The sequence below is a fragment of the Canis aureus genome, chromosome 6 (genome assembly GCF_053574225.1).
Source record: "Canis aureus isolate CA01 chromosome 6, VMU_Caureus_v.1.0, whole genome shotgun sequence".
Lineage (NCBI taxonomy): Eukaryota > Metazoa > Chordata > Mammalia > Carnivora > Canidae > Canis > Canis aureus.
This window is the reverse complement of record NC_135616.1, coordinates 22,677,457-22,695,739: the sequence shown is the minus strand read 5'-3', so window position 1 is coordinate 22,695,739 and position 18,283 is coordinate 22,677,457. Positions and strand designations below refer to the sequence as shown.

Here is an 18,283-nt window from a genome sequence, read left to right as displayed (position 1 = left end):
ATGTAGTTTTCAACATGAGAATGTATTTTGGATAGGAAATAAAGATTTTGGTTAACTGCTAGGCACTTTAAAATGTGCTCATTTACTCACCAGAAAGAGTAAAACCAAAACCAATTTTTCTATATTCTATATAGAGTAGCACTTTAAATTTGAAAAACTAATCTATTTTCATAAATTAATAGAAAATGACTAGTGTGAGGAAATTATTCTTTTGCCAGTACCTGAAAACTATGAAATTTAATGGTGTACTTCTTACATTTTTAATGCAAGAAAAATTACAGAGTGTAAATTAAGATTTCATTTATAATGTTGCTTTCACTCAGTAATGAAATTCTCTCTTTTCAGCTAATTGATAAATACCAGTTGAAAATAAAAGTACAAGATATGGATGGTCAATATTTCGGTTTGCAGACAACTTCAATTTGCATCATTAATATTGATGATGTAAATGACAACTTGCCAACATTTACCCGTACTTCTGTAAGTACATGACAGTAATAAAAGAAAAATGTATGACCCAGTGTTAATTGTTAAATATTCATAACTCCATCCACATCCCATGATTTCAAATGCAGTATCCCCAACCACGTGACAGTTACAATCATGTAAACATAGGCCTTGGAAATTAGAAAGACTGAGTTTGTTTCCTAGAGTGTTCTATTTGTAATAGTTACTAATTAAGGCTCTTTTGTTGTTTTTATTATTTCAGTATGTGACATCAGTGGAAGAAAATACTGTTGATGTCGAAATCCTCCGTGTTACTGTTGAGGATAAGGATTTAATGAATACTGCGAATTGGAGAGCTAATTATACCATTTTAAAGGGTAATGAAAATGAGAATTTTAAAATAGTAACAGACCCGAAAACCAATGAAGGAATTCTGTGTGTGGTTAAGGTAAGAATAAATTAGTAAATTAGTTCTTTGTATCTTATAATCTCATAGATAAGCATAATAGAGCTTAATAAAAAAAAAAAGGGAATTCTGGTAAATAGAGAAATAAAATAGATATACAGGTAAATATAAATGCTATGTTCTCCATATCTATATTGAGATGAGTATATTCAAATTGGAGAACCTTTTATAAACTAATGATATTTAAGATAATATTATGTATGTGTGTCCAATAGTATCCACTTTGAAACCAACATCTCTTAATTAAAAAATGGGCATAGCTTTGATGCCCATGGGACAGTGCCAAATTTCTGCAGCCCATTCTTTCTGTAGCTGGGTCAGGGTGCCTCCACTTATTTATTGAATTTCCCAAATGGTGAGTTATTCCTGGTGAGACCCAGAGGGGCAACATTTGTAGATCTGTTCATCTATACCTAGCATACATTACAGCCTTAGCTTCTGGGTTGAGAATGGGAATCCTCAACCATTCAAAGTTGCAAATATTTGTAAAACCTCCTTCTAATACTATTCTGCAACATCTCAGAAGATCCCATTGCTAATTTAGGAGCCAGTTAGCCCCTAAAGCCACCTGAGCTCCTTTTGCTTTGGACACAGTCATAGTCTTATTTCTGCTAAATCTTTAACTAGGGATCCCTGGGTGGTGCAGTGGTTTGGTGCCTGCCTTTGGCCCAGGGCGCGATCCTGGAGACCCGGGATCGAGTCCCACATCGGGCTCCTGGTGCATGGAGCCTGCTTCTCCCTCTGCCTGTGTCTCTGCCTCTCTCTCTCTCTCTCTCTCTCTGTGACTATCATTAATAAATAAAAATAAAATAAATCTTTAACTAGAACATGATTCTATCCTGGGTTCATGCAGTTTCCCTTTTGTACCTATTCACAAAGAACATGAACTAAAAATGACAAATTCTTTTTCTTGTAAGAAATTGTAATGATGAAAATTAACTGCAGTTTGTGGGTTCATTTCTCTGTTTCAGAACAGCAAAGAAATATCCTTTGAATCCTATCTCTTTCCTCACCTAACTCCTGCCCTAACCCTTCATATCCTAAGAAACAATTTTATCTCTGTGAAGTCCAAGACCTCACAGGATTTCTGTCTTGCAGGAAATGCCTTTTACCTATTCTCATTACAACTACATATCAGGCAAGATAAAATAAAAACCTTCCATTAAATTTGGTACTGCCAGTTCTTTGAAAAGTAACTGAGATGGAAGAGCTGAAAAAGGAGAGTGTAATGTCCATAAGCTTTCTATTTTTTCTCTCTGAAAAACATTTGATAAAATTTGGCCTACATTTTCTACTCCAAACCAGGTACAAATAATTTTATTCATTTCAGAAGGATAGGATAAGCTGTCCCAAAATGAATGTATAGTAAATAACTTTTGGTTAGGGTATGTAGTGTGTGAAGTTATCTCTCAAGGGTTAACCTTGAAACACCTTTTTATTAAATAGTTTTTTAATTCATTATCAGGACCTCTGACATAACTGGCAGTTGAGGAACAGTTTTGGTTTGGTTTGGTTTGGTTTGGTTTTTCTGGTTCCACCCAAATCCTGAATCAGTTGGATTCCCCTCCTTCAATCACCTCCGCGTTTCTGGGTATATATTTAATATTCTCCTGACTATTCTCAAGATTAGTTATGCATGCCAGTTAGCATTGCCAAATATTAGCTGTCTTGAGCTCATTTTCCACACAATTTTTTTTTCTTGTAGCCCCTGAATTATGAAGAAAGAAAACAGGTGGACCTACAGATTGTTGTAGTTAATGAAGCTCCATACTCGAAAGAGGGTAGCTTACGATCTACCATGAGCACAGCAACAGTTACTGTTAATGTAAAAAATCAAGATGAGGGCCCTGAGTGTAGCCCTCGAGTACAAACCATTCAAACTAAAGAAAATGTGCCAGTGGGGACAGAGATTCAAGGATACAAAGCGTATGACCCCGAAACAAGAAGTAGCAGTGGCATAAGGTATCCTGTTTTAGTTAACTCCAAATTTACCATGTTTTTAAAATTCATAATTTGCTGCCAAAATTATAATTGGGCCTATGATACAGTTGTTATTTTACTTCGTTATTAACAGGTACAAGAAATTAAGTGATCCAAAAGAGTGGGTCAGAATAAATGAAAACACAGGATCCATTACAATTTTCAGAAACCTGGATCGAGAGGCAGAGATGATCAGAGGTGGTATATATAATATTACAATTCTTGCATCAGACAAAGGTAAGAACTTTGTTTCTAAGCCAGCTACATCAGTTTCCCCCTACTTTCATCCTCAGTTCTTAAGCCAACCACATTGATTTTAAGTCAGCTCCATGTATTCTCGAAATATATTTCTCCCTGGAAGACATGGAGCAATTGAAAGGTTTGATGTAGTTTATTAACACATGGATGTTTCCTAATAACACGCTCAGTTTTATGTAATTATAAAATTTAGTAATAGAAATACTGGAAACCATAATTTATTAAAAGTAAACAATCATTGAAAAGTGAGAAAGTTACTCTAGTAAAATTAGCTTCAATTTATCTAGTCGTATCTTTTAAAATACTCACTTTGGCAGGAAAGTTCGTTGCAGGGAGCACATACTTATTGCCCCATAGCGCATTCCTAGAAAACTGTTTTTGTCTTTTTACAGGGAACTATCAGTGTACGTGGAGGTTAGAATTCTGATTAAGAACATTATATAAAAATAATCATAGTCATGATTAACAGTACCTTATAAAATTAAACACTGTGAATCCATAAAACCATATAAAGTGTAAAATGTTCTATGAGTGCTACAAAATGGAGAGAAATGTGAACACAGTGGTTATGAGATCCATTTAGTGTATGAGTTACATTTGGCCTTTGTGCATCCATAAACTAAATATGTTGACTACAGTAAACATCAGTTATTACACTATAGCTTACAACATTAGAGTCTAGAAGTGATTTTGGAAGATGTTTTAGGTATTTCAGTGCTCTCTAAAGTGAGAAATGGTTTATATCCATTGACTGAATTGGTAAGGGTGTGATTATTATTAATTCAACTTTGATTCATTAAAGACTGTCCCTTAAGGCCTCAGCTTCCTTTATCCCTTTGTCAGGACATGCTTTTTGGTCAAAGGCAGATGAAAATCAAATCTGTTCTTGTTACATTTTTTTTCTAAGATTTATTTATTTATGATAGACATAGAGAGAGAGAGAGAGAGAGAGAGAGAGAGAGAGAGAGGCAGAGACACAGGAGGAGGGAGAAGCAGGCTTCATGCCGGGAGCCTGATGTAGGACTCAATCCCGGGACGCCAGGATCGCGCCCTGGGCCAAAGGCAGGCGCCAAACCGCTGAGCCACCCAGGGATCCCATCTTCTTATGTTTTTAACAGCACATGACAAATAGCTTGTTGGTAGGTCAGATAAAATTACTGTCTGGAATTAGAGATTTGGGATATAATTTTATTCTACATTTTCCTTTGTTGCAGAGGAAATAAAATACTTGAGAGATCAAATATTTGTATGGAGTTTAGATGAGCTAATCATCATTGTAGAATGTAATAAATATGTCATGGGACCTTGTTTTTATCTTTTCTAAAATCTACACTGGCTAATTTCATTTGGACCCTCCCTACTGCTCTTAATGAAAGATGCTGTCTTGTGAGCACTGAATTCGGGCCTATTCTCACTCTCCATCCTCCTGCTTTTCTGCAGCACTTGCTTCCTCTTTCTAAAACCCTTTTGCAAGGTTTGTGTGTGTACAGGTTTCCACGCTTTCCTCTCTCGTCCCTGTGCTTTCTTTCTTTTTTTTTTTTTTTAAATTTTTACTTATTTATGATAGTCACAGAGAGAGAGAGAGAGAGGCAGAGACATAGGCAGAGGGAGAAGCAGGCTCCATGCACCGGGAGCCCGACGTGGGATTCGATCCTGGGTCTCCAGGATCGCGCCCTGGGCCAAAGGCAGGTGCTAAACCACTGCGCCACCCAGGGATCCCCCCTGTGCTTTCTGGTAGTACTTTCCACTCACCTGAGCAGAGCGATTTCTTCAGCTTTGGGTTCAGTTTCTCTCTTCTTTTCAGTATCTTCTCAAATTAAATTCTCTTGGCAGTGTCACTCAGATATCTCTTCTATATAACTCAGTTTTAGGTGTCTGTGTTGTTGTGTTATTCCTGCTTTGGAGAGGAGGAGTGTGCTTTCAAAATATTTGAAACATTGAGTAGGAGTGTACCAGCCACAAAAAATCATGAAACCATGTGTAGTTCATTCTCCATGACTTCATATTCAGAATTAGTAATTACTCACATAGAATCGCATTAATATTAGAGAGTGAGCATGGCATGCATACACTCCAGTGAATAAGAGTGTGATTTATTTAACTAACATGAGAAACAGAGCCGTGAAACTGAATTTGATGCCTAAGAGCTTTGGTTTAAATATTGTACACCAATACTAATCACAACGTGCCAAAAAAAAAATAGAGTGTATTGCATGACTCTAAACGTTTAATGGAAGGGAAGTTCAGGCATTTAGCACAACGGTAGAAGAGCAGACATCGTGGAGGTCAGTTTTTAAAGACAATGCAATTAACCGGATTCAGTGAGCCATGTGCTTTCAACTCTGTGGGTGGATTCCAATGGGAAGAGATGTTCAGGATGTTCCACAGCCCCGGTTTTCAGAGAGATCAAGAAAACAGCGTGTAGTCTGAGAACAAGAGATTTTGAGAGGTGAAATTGTTTTGCCCTATGAAAAGTATGCCAGCTGGAGAAAATACACATCCCCCTGCTCATCTCTCTTCTTTTAAATGGTTGAGATGGTTGTATTTTTCTTACATCTCATTTCTTCTAGTTCCCTTTTCTTTTTGCTGGTCTACGTCTTTTACTAAGTTCTTCAGATGGTGTGGTGTGGGTGATAAACCCTAAGCATCTTATTCTGGAAAATATTGTAACATCATTCTCATGCCTGATTTGAGCATTTGACTTGATGTAAAGCTTTAAGGTTTTTTTTTTTTTTTTTTTTTTTTTTCCCCTCAGCACTGCTCAGGTTGTCCTCCATTATCTCCTGGTATCTCCTGCCACTGGGGTTTATTCTACTGCCAATCTTGTGATTGCCCATTTGTAGGTGATATGTCTAGGCACCTTTTTTGGCTCTCTAGGTTGTCTTCTATAGTTTTAATACAATCTTTATGATGTGAGTTTATTTGTGTGTAGGTAGCACTGCAGTCAGAATATATTAAAAAAAATCCATGCTTCTCTTTAATTCTGGGATATTCTCAGCAATTATCTCTTTGAAGAGTGCTTCCCTGCCATTCTATTTATCCTCTTCTTCTAGAGTCCCTATTAGAGGAATGCTGCTGTCTTACTGTTACTGGAATTTAAGCTATAATTTCATTGTTGTCTACACAGGTACCATTTTGTTATGTCTTTGGAGATACTAAATATACAGGTTTCAGAAATGTCTTGCAGAGAGAGAATTCATCTTCTGAGGGTGGTTTTGTTGGTTTTCCTTTTAACATTGATCTTGCTCATTCTGGAATTTCCATCTGCAGGCTTCTGTTCCCTAGGAGGCGTTCGGTTTGCTTTCTGGTTTTATTCATTCCTCTCTCTCACTTCATCCCATGCAGTCTTTTTTTTTTTTTTTTAAGATTTTATTTATTTATTCATGAGAGACACAGAGAGAGAGGCAGAGACACAGGCAGAGGGAGAAGCAGGCTCCATGCAGGGAGCCTGACATGGAACTCCATCCTGGGTCTTCAGGATCAGGCTGAAGGCGGTGCTAAACCGCTGAGTCTCCCGGGCTGCCCAACGTCATGCAGTCTTATTGCTGCCTCCACCTTGTCCTTTTCTGTGGCCCACATTTCAGAACCAGTTCTCCTGTCCATCAGTGACACTATGAGTATCACAGATCCTGTTGTCTTGGTTGAGGTTGTGACTGCAGGGCTGCGCCTGGGGTTTCCGTTTTCCTAGGCTGGCAGCTTCACATAAGACACAGCCCCAGCCAGCAGCAGCAAGTCCATTTATCCTCTTGTCCATCCTTGATGTCTCAAGGCATCCTGATTAAGCAAAAAGAAGCAGCAATTTAGAGACAAAAGTCCAGGATTTGTGTTCAGCTTCAGACTTCACCACTGTGTGAGTGATTTATGGCCTGGACCCATGTCTGATTCATCTTTGAATCCCCTAGATTTTCCAGTATGGTGCCCAGTACAAAGTAGTTATTCAGTAAATTCTTATTAAATATATAGACAGATGCTCTCCTTAGGCTACAGCCATTGTGGTTAGTTTGGTTTACAAGTGATTTTCCACTTCTGGAGTCTTTTCACCCTTCAAACATTTCTTCTTTTTTTAAAAGATTTTATTTATTTATTTATTCATGAGAGACACACAGAGAGGCAGAGACACAGGCAAGGGGAGAAGCAGGCTCCGATCCCAGGACTCTAGGATCACGACCTGAGCCAAAGGCAGATGCTCACCACGGAGCCACCCAGGGGCTCCCCTTCAGATGTTTCTGTGTACTATTTTGTTCTCATCTTCCATATCCGTATCTTCTACCTTTCAGTTCCCCTGCTCCAAAGCCTTATGCACTTTCTATATGCATATGAAATTCCAGGTTCCTAGGTTGGTGTTCAGGGACTCTTGGCTCTTCTCTGCCATGTCAGTTCTAACCACTCTGCCTTCCCCTTCATTATGTCTAGAACATGGATATGTACCTTGGGATTTTCCACCTCCTCAGATTTCTCTGTGCTTTTAAAGTACCAGAAGTGCCCTTGTTCACATTTTCTCCTTTCAAAAATCAGTCAAAAATCAACCTCCATAAAAGTTTCCATGTCTGTTGCAACTATTTAGTGAATGAAGGACAAATCTTTTTTAATAATAAATTTATTTTTTATTGGTGTTCAATTTGCCAACATACAGAATAACACCCAGTGCTCATCCCGTCAAGTGCCCCCCTCAGTGCCCGTCACCCATTCACCGCCACCCCCCACCCTCCTCCCCTTCCACCACCCCTAGTTTGTTTCCCAGAGTTAGGACTCTTCATGAAGGACAAATCTAATAGCAGTTATGTCAAACAGCACAACCTATTGAAAGTGATCATTTTTTTTTAAACATTCCTTAAGGGAGTAGCCTGTGACTGTCTTTGTCACTGCCATTTCTAGGTTACAAGTGCCACATTCATTTTTAAAACTATTTTTTCAATGTATAACTTCCCAGTGAAAACTCAGAACATTAAAAATAATTATATTATTATGTCCAATTTTTCAGATGGGAGATCATGTACTGGGACACTGGGAATCATACTTCAAGATGTGAACGATAATGGCCCATCAATACCAAAACACACAGTGGTAATCTGCAAAACCGTCTTGTCACCATCTGCGGACATTGTTGCTATAGACCCTGATGAGCCTATCAATGGCCCACCCTTTGACTTCAGATTGGAGAATATTCCTGATTCAGACATAGAAAGAACATGGAGATTAACAAAAATTAACGGTATGTAAATATCATTAATACCAACTTAGCTCTTAGTCTGTACTTCTGACTTTAACCATGAGAGGAACTATGGTGACAGGAAAAAATGGAGGGGCCCCCTATCCATTTAGCTGCACCACTCCCTCCATCAGCTGTAAACTCTTTAGTGTCTTCCACATGTCCTGACTGTCCTATGCACTGGCCCTGAAGTCCTGGTCCCCCAGCACTCCAGCGTTCACAACTTTCAGATCTGCTGTAAACTGAGGGGGTTTGCCTTTAAAGTGTCCTTGAATGCGAATTTTAACCCCAGGCTTCCGATGAATATTCCTCCATTTTCTCTTAAGACAAATTAGAAAACTAAGTTGCAAGCCAGGGGAAGAAGAACGGGAAGGGAGAAGAAAATCGAGGATGCATAGAAGCCACGGTGACAAGTTACGGCCCCATGTCCCAAATCCTGCTCTGTGAATGGATAACATTTTCAGTATTTTTAACAATATTCTGGTGTGTGTGTGTTTGTGTGTGTGTGTGTTTGTGTGTGTGTGTGTATGTAAGGTTATCAACTTTCTTGAGAAGAACAAACTTTATTTTTAGATTTCCTGCTTTCTACTGATTGGGTAGTCATAACATCATTTCTTTTTAGATCATTTGAAAGAAGTTATTTATTTATTTATTTATTTATTTATTTATTTATTTATTGTTCCTACTTCATACAGTAAAACATTGGTAAGATTATGTTGGTCAAAACTTTGTGACTTTAAAGTTCTACTCATCTGTGAAATAACACAAAAGTCTGGGAAACATCAAGTTACGAATAATGAATCCTAAAGAGGCTTTGAAGTCAAGATAGGCTATGTTAAATGCCGGCTCCACTGTTTATTAGTGATATAAATATTACCGTGCTATTTATTCTCTTTGGGCCTTAATTTACTCATCTGTAAAATGGGATTATTTGGGGGAGTAAACAAGATAATTAATGCATCAGCCCATGACACATTATGCATCCTAAATTTTGGTTTTGTTAGTCTTATTTTTTACACATAGACTTACCAACTTAACCATGCTTTCTTTTAAAATGGACTTATTCACTGATTTCTTTGCCCGAACCCCCAAATTTATATTTAGAGCTTCAAACACCCTAAAAATAAATAGGACTGTCACACTAGGCCAGTTAAGTGAGGAGAGATTATTCTTAGGCATTGGCATGCAGCATTTATATTCAGAATAGTATTATATCTTTAGATCTGTACCCAAGACTGAATTAGAGATTGACCTGGATATTTTCTATCCTTGACCAAAAAAAATACATCAAAACTAAAAACTAGACAGTTGGTTCCAGGGTCTTATAGAATGATGAGATGGTACAGCAGCAGGACAACTCATGTCTGCCAGTATGTTCAAGGTTAGCCATGTTCTGAGCTGTCAGAATCAGGCTGACAGTAAGCCACAACTGTTTTTTATGTTTGTTTGGCACAATATATGAAAACAAAGTAAGGGGAAACATCCAGAATTTCAGACTGTTACCCTGTGATGAGCCATGTATAAAAGAAAATTGCACTGAAGGCAAATATTTTCAAAGATGTGGTAAAGACCAGTCTTTTTTTTTTTTCTGAAGATTTTATTTATTTATTTATGAGAGGCACAGAGAGGGAGGCAAAGACATAGGCAGAGAGAGAAGAAGACTCCCTGCAGGGAGCCTGATGTGGGACTTGATCCCAGGACTCTAGGACCCTGGGATCATGTCCTGAGCCGAAGGCAGATGCTCAACCACTGAGCCATCCAGGCATCCCCAAACCAATGTCTTAACAAGCCTATTACTTATGATAGAAGGTCTATTTATGGACAGAAAGATGTATTACTATAAAAGTCAAAGGACATTCATGTAAGAGGGAGAAGAGAGAAACTTATATACGTAGTATGTTTACCGTTGCTCTAGATTAGAACTTCCAGTCCACTCATCTTCTCAATCCTGTAGCAATTGTGCCTTCCCATCAGGAAGATACATTTGTTGGGAAATAGGGTGAATATCCTACCACTAGGAGGGATTAGTGACATTCTCTATCACTCCGTTTCATTTTCTTTCAGATACGGCAGCTCGTCTTTTCTATGAGAAGGACCTTCCATTTGGAACATATCGAATATCTGTCAGAGTTGCAGATAGACATGGCCGGTCACTCATCACTCCGTTAAAAGTACTTTTATGTGACTGTGTTACTGAAAATGACTGCACGCTTCGCACAGATGCGAGGACCGGTGGCGGAGATGTGAGACTTGGAAAGTGGGCCATCCTTGCAATATTGTTGGGCATAGCGTTGCTCTTTTGTAAGTTCCTTCACCAACTCAAATAAGAGCCTTTGAAATAACTTTCGAGACACATTCTTAGAATCAGCACTGCTATCTGTAGCTGTTCATTTGTATATAGTTCTATTTCTATTTAATACAACATATTTGTTTTTGTTTTTTTTTTAAAGATTTTGTTTATGTGAGAGAGAGAGGGAACATGAGCAGGGCCAGGGAGAGAGAGAAGCAGGTGGGGCTGGGTCCCAGGACCCAGGATCATGACCTGAGTTAAAGGCAGATGCTTAACTGACTGAGCCACCCAGATGCTTCAACACAACACATTTAATTTATATACTGAAAGTACTGTTCTAGTGTTATCTCAGCATAGACGTAAAATTTAGTGCAGAAATACGGCATTTAGCACGTCTTCGTGGGATACCTGGTTAGGGAAGACTTTCCTGTTGTGTGCTACTTCTCCACAAGCCATCCTATTTATGTTTTCTGGAAAATCATCTTTGTATTAGTCATCCTGAATTACAACTCCACATTGTTTTATGATAAACTGAAATAACTTCTTTCATCCTCCAGGTATCCTATTTACCTTAGTCTGTGGGGGTACTGGGGCAGCTAAACAGCCCAAAGTATTTCCTGATGATTTAGCCCAGCAGAACCTCATTGTGTCAAATACAGAAGCTCCAGGAGATGACAAAATAGTAAGTAGTTTGTTCTTTTTAAAATAAATACAAAGGACAAACTTGGTTTAATCAATTCTTTTCTGAGAGAAGTCCTTTTGATCAGGTGACTTAGAATATGTAAAATTTCATCAGCCCTATGGAATAGATAAAATGACCTTGATTCTCATGGTGGTGTGTGGCCTTTCAATGTGGTCATATAGTGTTCCTTAATAGTAAAAATCCTTTAGCACATCATTATTATTTCTACTTAAAATGTTTCATGATTTCAACTTTAAATCCAGTCTTTTTTAAATATTGAAACTGCTGTTTGTGCTGTAAAAATATTTCATTTAATTATTCACAGGTCATCAGCATAATTATTTTATTTTATTTTTTTTTCTGGCAGCAGCAATAAAAATGACTACAAGCTTTGATCAGTGTGGGAAGAACTTTAATGGAGTCTTCCTGGTTCTAATATGGTTAGAAAGAAGCCTGAGATCAAATATATGAAACAGCATTGCTAGCAAATGACTACAGAGCTCCAACTTTGATTTCTAGCCTACTACGTGGATGAGGAACATGTAAATTTTTTACAAAAGGCATAATGATAAGAACAGGAAAGATTTAGAAAGCAAAAGTGTGTTGACATTTAATAAAGTATTGGAAAAAAACACCTTAGACTTTCCTACAAAAGCACAGCATAGAAAATTAGTGACCAGAACGTTGGTGTTCTTATTTTCCCTGCTGATTTATTTGTATTTATTGAGATCACAAGGGTTTAATACTGAAGCTAAGATTTTTATGGCAACTCTTTTTCCTGTATTTTTGTTCTAGTCAAGGGAAATGAGATTAGACACTGAATAAGAATACTCTTCATCATTTCTGTTTCTGCTCTAGTCAGGTGAAGGAGTGAATTTAAAACAGGGTAAATATATGTGAGGCATTGATACTGGACTCCTCATTTTGAGCCTTGAGATTTTGGAAGGATTTAACAAACAACAATGTACAGTATTCTAAGAAATATTTAAAGAAGGAATATATATTCAGCTTTCTGATTTGTTTCAAGGTTTAGACCGCTTGATATCTGCAGTTTGCAGATGCATTGGATACTGCATCAAGTCCTGGGTGAGACTCAGGATTGTGAAGAGAGCAAGATTTAGTTCTTGCTCTCAGAGAGCCTACCTTCTAACACAAAAATGTATGACATTATCTGCATGTTATTGTTGTTCGTTTTACAATTTGTACACAAATTGTTTTCATTTCAGTGTTCCACGGATGGCTTCACAACCCATACTGTGGGCAGTTCGGCTCAGGGAGTGTGTGGCACCATGGGATCAGGAGTGAAAAATGGAGGGCAGGAGAGCATTGAAATGGTGAAAGGTGGACATCAGACCCTGGAATCATGCCGGGGGACTGGGCATCATCACACCCTGGATTCCTGTAGGGGAGGACATGTGGAGGTGGACACCTGCAGATACACCTACTCCGAATGGCATAATTTCACTCAGCCCCGCCTTGGTGAAGTGAGTTTGAGTTTCCCTGAGTGTCCTACGAATTTATTTTCATTTCTCTTCAACTTTCTAAATTACTACAATTTAGTGGCCTGACCTTTATTTTCCATTAAATATTAAATCTATTAATTGGAAAATTGTTTTTCCTTAATTTCAATTTAGTAATGCTCAGATATTAAGTGGGTATTTATTTTTCCTCTTATTTTGTTTGGTGTTTAATTCTTACAAAATAGTGTTAGATATTTATTTATTTATGTATTGGACATGAAATGTCATATTTATTTGATATAAGAACAATTGAAAAGAATCTTTATCCCAGTTTATATGTTTTTATTTTTAAAATATAGAAGCTATCTGTGGGATGATACTTAAATTATTTTTTTCCATGACTTTGTAATACTATTTCCCACATGACAAATCATATCACAGAAACCAGAAATGTGGTGCGAGGCAATTAAAGCCTTATGGTCACTAAGCCTATTGGGCTCATATCAACTTGGGTTCAGTTTAATGGGTGCATTTCACTTTAGACATGATTTTGAAAGGGAAACTAATGATTACTTAATATGAATCCTTGTATACTTGTTGCCGCGTGTGAGTTTTTAGAAGCATGCTGTATAGTGAATTTAGAGATGATTTATGATATAGACCAATCATGTGCATTTTCTATATGTAGGAATCCATTAGAGGACACACTCTGATTAAAAATTAAACAATGAAAGGTAAATCAAAGCAATTATTTTTATGTTAGTAAGTTTTGGTGTTTAAAATAATAATAATAAAATATATTGTGTTTCTCCCCTGGCAGAAGGTGCAACTGTGTAATCAAGATGACAAGCATAAGCATGCTCAAGACTATGTCCTTACATATAACTATGAAGGAAAAGGATCCGTGGCTGGTTCTATAGGTTGTTGCAGTGAACGACAAGAAGAAGATGGGCTTGAATTTTTGGATCATTTGGAACCCAAATTTAGGACACTAGCAGAAGCATGCATCAAGAGATGAGTGTATTCTGATAAATCTACAAAATCCAGTGACTTTATCTCCTTCCAACCACCACTTTTTTCATTACCAGCCAGATTTAAAAAAAAAAAAATACAAGATGTTATGTTTTGGGTTTTCCCCTCTTTATTTTGATGGGATCTCTTTAGCCAAATGCATGTTTACAAGATAAGGCTATAAATATGTATCCAAATTTCCCAAGTTTTACAAAGTTATTTATTAGTGTCTTCCACCCAAGGAGACCTACAGATAGGAAAATTAAGGAAGTCTGCATTATTGTTTACATTTGAGTCTAATGATAATAACCACTTTATAGTGCAATAAAATGTAATGAATTCAAGTGTATGTCATACACTACTTAAAGTATGACCTAATAGAAAATTGTCAAGAACTTGCTTTAATATTATTTTCACTTACCTAATTAGTTAATCGTGTGGTGCTTGAAAACTGCCATTCTCCTAAACATTATAAAATGTATATTGCATTCTTGATAATGTTTTCTTCTTACAACATTACCTTTCTTTTTAATGCAAAGAGAGAGTCCCAGGCAGGCATTAACTATTAATACAATTCCATTTTGGTGGAGTTTAGTTTCTATGTTTTATTCTATATAAAATCCTGCACTGAGTCTATGTTTCTTTCTTAACCTCTCTTGTCAGCAAAATTTAAGTTTAAAAACTGCTAGAATGTATTTTTACTTCTGCATGGTTTTGGTCCTTGATATCTCTCTCTCTCTCTCTCTCTCTCTATATATATATATATATATATATGTGTGTGTGTGTGTGTACTCCTCTCTCTCTCTCTCTCACTATCTTTCTCTTCTCTTTATTTTTTAAATTTCTACTTGGGTTGGAGAGTCTAGTATTTTAAAAAGCCATCTCTCTTCTCTTCTAAAGTGAGTGATTCTGTTTGTGTTTTATGTAAGTGTAGTATTCTCTGTTTATTGGAGTAATGTTATAATATGTTGACGTTATTGTTTCAGATATCTTGGTCATTGCTTCATTATTTCCTCAACAAAAGAACTTTAACTTTGCCATTGAAAATGTAAAAATAAGTCATGCTTTTATTAGATGCAATATTCTATGTTAACAAAAGGGTATTTAAAATTAGCATATGTGCGGTTAGTATATAATAGCATATTTACAGTTTATATCTTCAATGCAAGGGTATAGTTTTTAAATGAGAAATAATGATGGTTTTGAAATAAGCTTTGAGGTACAGGGATTGTGAAAGTTCTCCAGGAATAAGTATTTTACAACTTTTTAGATGAACTGCCTAGTCATATCTATCAGAGTTTTTTTGTTTCATATTTTAAGATTACAGTTTTTAACAAATGTAGAATGGGCCAATCTATTTATATTTTGAAACAATAAGACAAAATTAAACTTAACAGCCAACCAAATTTCAGACCATGTTTCACAGCTGATTTCAGCTAATGAATTTTTTATGTATACTAACTCCATGGACATTTTAAATGTATTTCTGATAGTTACAATTGTTAATAATGTGCCTATCTAAAATTCACAAGTTTGGCTTGTAACAATTATTTTTAAAGGTTAACATTGGGTAATTTTCCATTATCAATTTATCTTTTTAATAGTTTTATTATTGTTCGGTCAAAATACTATTTCTCAAAGTTTTAAATAAATCATGTCCACAATGTGTGTATTACTAGTTATGAGAAAGTAAATCAAGTAGTTTTAAAATATTAGTGTGAGTTTGTTAATCATGTGTCTGATATGACCTTATAAGATTGCATTTGTTTTACTTTGAGAAATGAGTCTGTTCTTTAGAATCGTGTTCTACATTTTTTAGAATTTTAGAGTTTGATGTGGAGAGATCACTGGTCCATTGTTATCACCAAATGTATATAATTTTGCTATTCTAAAGGTTGTGATGCTACGGGATATTGGTTACATAGTTTCTCTGTGTCTGTGTGTTTTTTTTCAAAATTTCATCATAAAATGGGGGATGGTAATATAATTCCTTTCCTAGGGTGACTGTAAGACATTGGAATAAAAAATAGCTTTTAAGCATGAAATTCATATAGAGTGGTCCACCTAAAAGGCACTCCTATAATACTAAATGATTAAAATATGTCACATGTACATCCTGATTCATATTAACAAAAATCAACTAAAATAGGGTAATTGAAAGTTGCTTTGCTTTACTTTAGAATGTCTGTTAATTTGAGAATATGTCTCTTCGTTATGATTACCTCATGACAGGGTCTTATAGATCCAGTGGTTCAGATCATATATTGCAAAGATTTCTGAAGCATCTGAGAAGGATTGCTTAATTTGAAATACTATGAAACTATTTAGTTTAAATTGGATGGAAAGGAGAACATCTACTTCTTAAAAATGGGCACTAATTCTAAAACCCTATAAAACTTACATATTCTTAAGACTCTTCCTGTCATGCCCTTTCTGGGCTTCACTTCTAGCTAGAGAGATTCCTTGTCTCTGAGACAAGCAGTTGCTTGCCAGGGAATTTAAGGCAGTTGGCAGTCACCATAGTAACCCTAAAAGTACAAAGACTCCAGAGAGTGCCTTGATGCGAATCCCAACTCCACCCTTACTAATTGTGGGATTTGAGTAGTCACTTAACTTTGAGTCTAATTTCCTCTACTATATGATCTATATTTGAAGGGATTGTAGAAGTCTATTTTATAGTTTTGTTGTCAGAGTTAAAAGAGTTAATTCATGGAAAGAATTGGTGCAGAAGGAGCACTCAATATACATTAGCTGCTATTATTATCATAAGAGAAGAAAATGCCTTAGTTGGGATAATCATAGCTTCAGTCTCAAGTTGCATTGTGCCTTACAGCTGACATTTTGCCATCATATTCCCATTCATCTTTCCCAGAAGCGTGACTTGTATTTTACATGTGATGGCCTTTGGGAACTTCATGGCTCATAATTGTTTCTAGATCTCTCATTCTTGGTATTCAGAAAGCTACATCTTATCCATAGACCACAAATCAGTGTGATAGGTCTTGAGACTTAAATGAAAAACAGATAAAATTTCTAGTAATCAGATTTTGCCTCCTTGAGAGATTTCCCCTAAGAAATGGGAAGGGCTACTTCAACAGGTGGAAGGCAACAGAGCTGTATTGTTAGTTCAATTTAGTCTGTATTTGGGTTATCCCTGAAATCATTTTCTGCTTTATTTTTTGGATCCCCTATCTTAAAGATATTTTTTTTTATCTTGTTCCTGATTGTGTTGTGCAGAATCTGACTTTGAGTATAGGCCTCCCTTTTAGTCTCCATCTCCAGCTTTTCTTGGGTTCCACATTGAAGTCTTGACACCAGACTTTGCCCTGGTCAACCCCTTAGGCAGCAACGTACTGGAAATCCAATATTTTTTTTGTGTGTGTCTACAGCCATCATACTTATAACTACCTTGAATAATTGAAGCTCCAAGACCCCATGCAGACATCATAAAACTCAATTCCTTTTTTATCTTGTTTGCATAGCACATTCTGTTTGTTGCCCCAACTGCTGAACTTTCTGAGAATTTTAAATACAAGTTTATTTATTCATTCATTTATATATGGTCATTTAATGCCTTCCCAGTACAGCCATATGAGGCCTTTGTAACACAGATTGTGCTGGTATGACAAGGTACAAGATGAATTAGCTACTCTTCCCACCCACACACTTTACTGCAAGACGTGGTACAATGTAGTTTTGAGTGGATGTGAATATGGAATGGTCCAATGCTTGTAAAACACATCGCATGATACTTGGCACATGGTAAGTGCTCAATACAAGTAAAGAAAATTCCAGATGATGCAAAAGAACTTTACTATTCTAGTGAGTCAAGTTGTTTCCATTACTCCCAAGTCCAGTGTTCATGAGCATGAGTACCCTACCTTTATTGTCCTCCATTCCTCTTCATATGTTTCTTCCACAGTATCCTTGCTCAGATCCTCAGCATCACTCAGCTCCAACAGTGGTTGTACCTCCAAACTCTTCCCTCTTCCATCCTTTCACCTGTTGCCACAGAACAAATATGATCATGGCATTCCCCTGCATAGGGCCTTCTGTGATTTTAGAGGATAAATTTGAAATGCAAATCACACTCAAATACCAGTCTTCCCTTGCCCCCCACACACATACTCTGTTTTGTGCCTTGCTCATAATAAGGCCTGCTTTTGCAGTGTCTACTCATTATCCACTTCCTTCTTGAAAAAATATGACTTTTTAAAAGATTTAGTTCAAAAACCATCTCTTCTAGCTACATGACATTTATGTGTCTAGGGCACATTTGCTCTAAACACACAAAATTTTACAAAATTTTCACTTATAGGTGTATAGTCATGTGTGTATATGCATGCGTAAGTGCATGTGCGTGTGTGTGTGTGTGTGTGTGTGTGTGTGTGTGTTCTTTTCATATGGGAAGCTTATTGAAGACAAGGAAAAGTGTTCCCATTTGTATGCACATCAAACTCTGGTCCATCGGTACATTCTG

General features: G+C 36.7%; 1 protein-coding gene across 4 annotated transcripts in view; it reads left to right on the top strand.

Annotated features, from left to right (window-relative positions):
- The window catches only part of DSC2 (desmocollin 2), a 33,243-nt gene extending 17,391 nt beyond the window's left edge, over positions 1 to 15,852 (top strand). For 2 of the 4 annotated variants that reach the window (XM_077900344.1, XM_077900343.1), the window contains exons 8-17: positions 346 to 480; positions 710 to 895; positions 2,619 to 2,875; positions 2,988 to 3,130; positions 8,133 to 8,363; positions 10,425 to 10,661; positions 11,208 to 11,332; positions 12,559 to 12,816; positions 13,481 to 13,526; positions 13,613 to 13,751. In XM_077900344.1, the coding sequence (XP_077756470.1) occupies positions 346 to 480; positions 710 to 895; positions 2,619 to 2,875; positions 2,988 to 3,130; positions 8,133 to 8,363; positions 10,425 to 10,661; positions 11,208 to 11,332; positions 12,559 to 12,816; positions 13,481 to 13,516 (1,608 nt within the window). In that variant the 3' untranslated portion in view covers positions 13,517 to 13,526; positions 13,613 to 13,751. Of the gene's footprint in view, positions 1 to 345; positions 481 to 709; positions 896 to 2,618; positions 2,876 to 2,987; positions 3,131 to 8,132; positions 8,364 to 10,424; positions 10,662 to 11,207; positions 11,333 to 12,558; positions 12,817 to 13,480; positions 13,527 to 13,612 lie in introns of all 4 variants that reach the window. The other 2 variants (XM_077900342.1, XM_077900341.1) reach the window with 1 other exon arrangement.
- Positions 15,853 to 18,283: the final 2,431 nt, after the last annotated feature.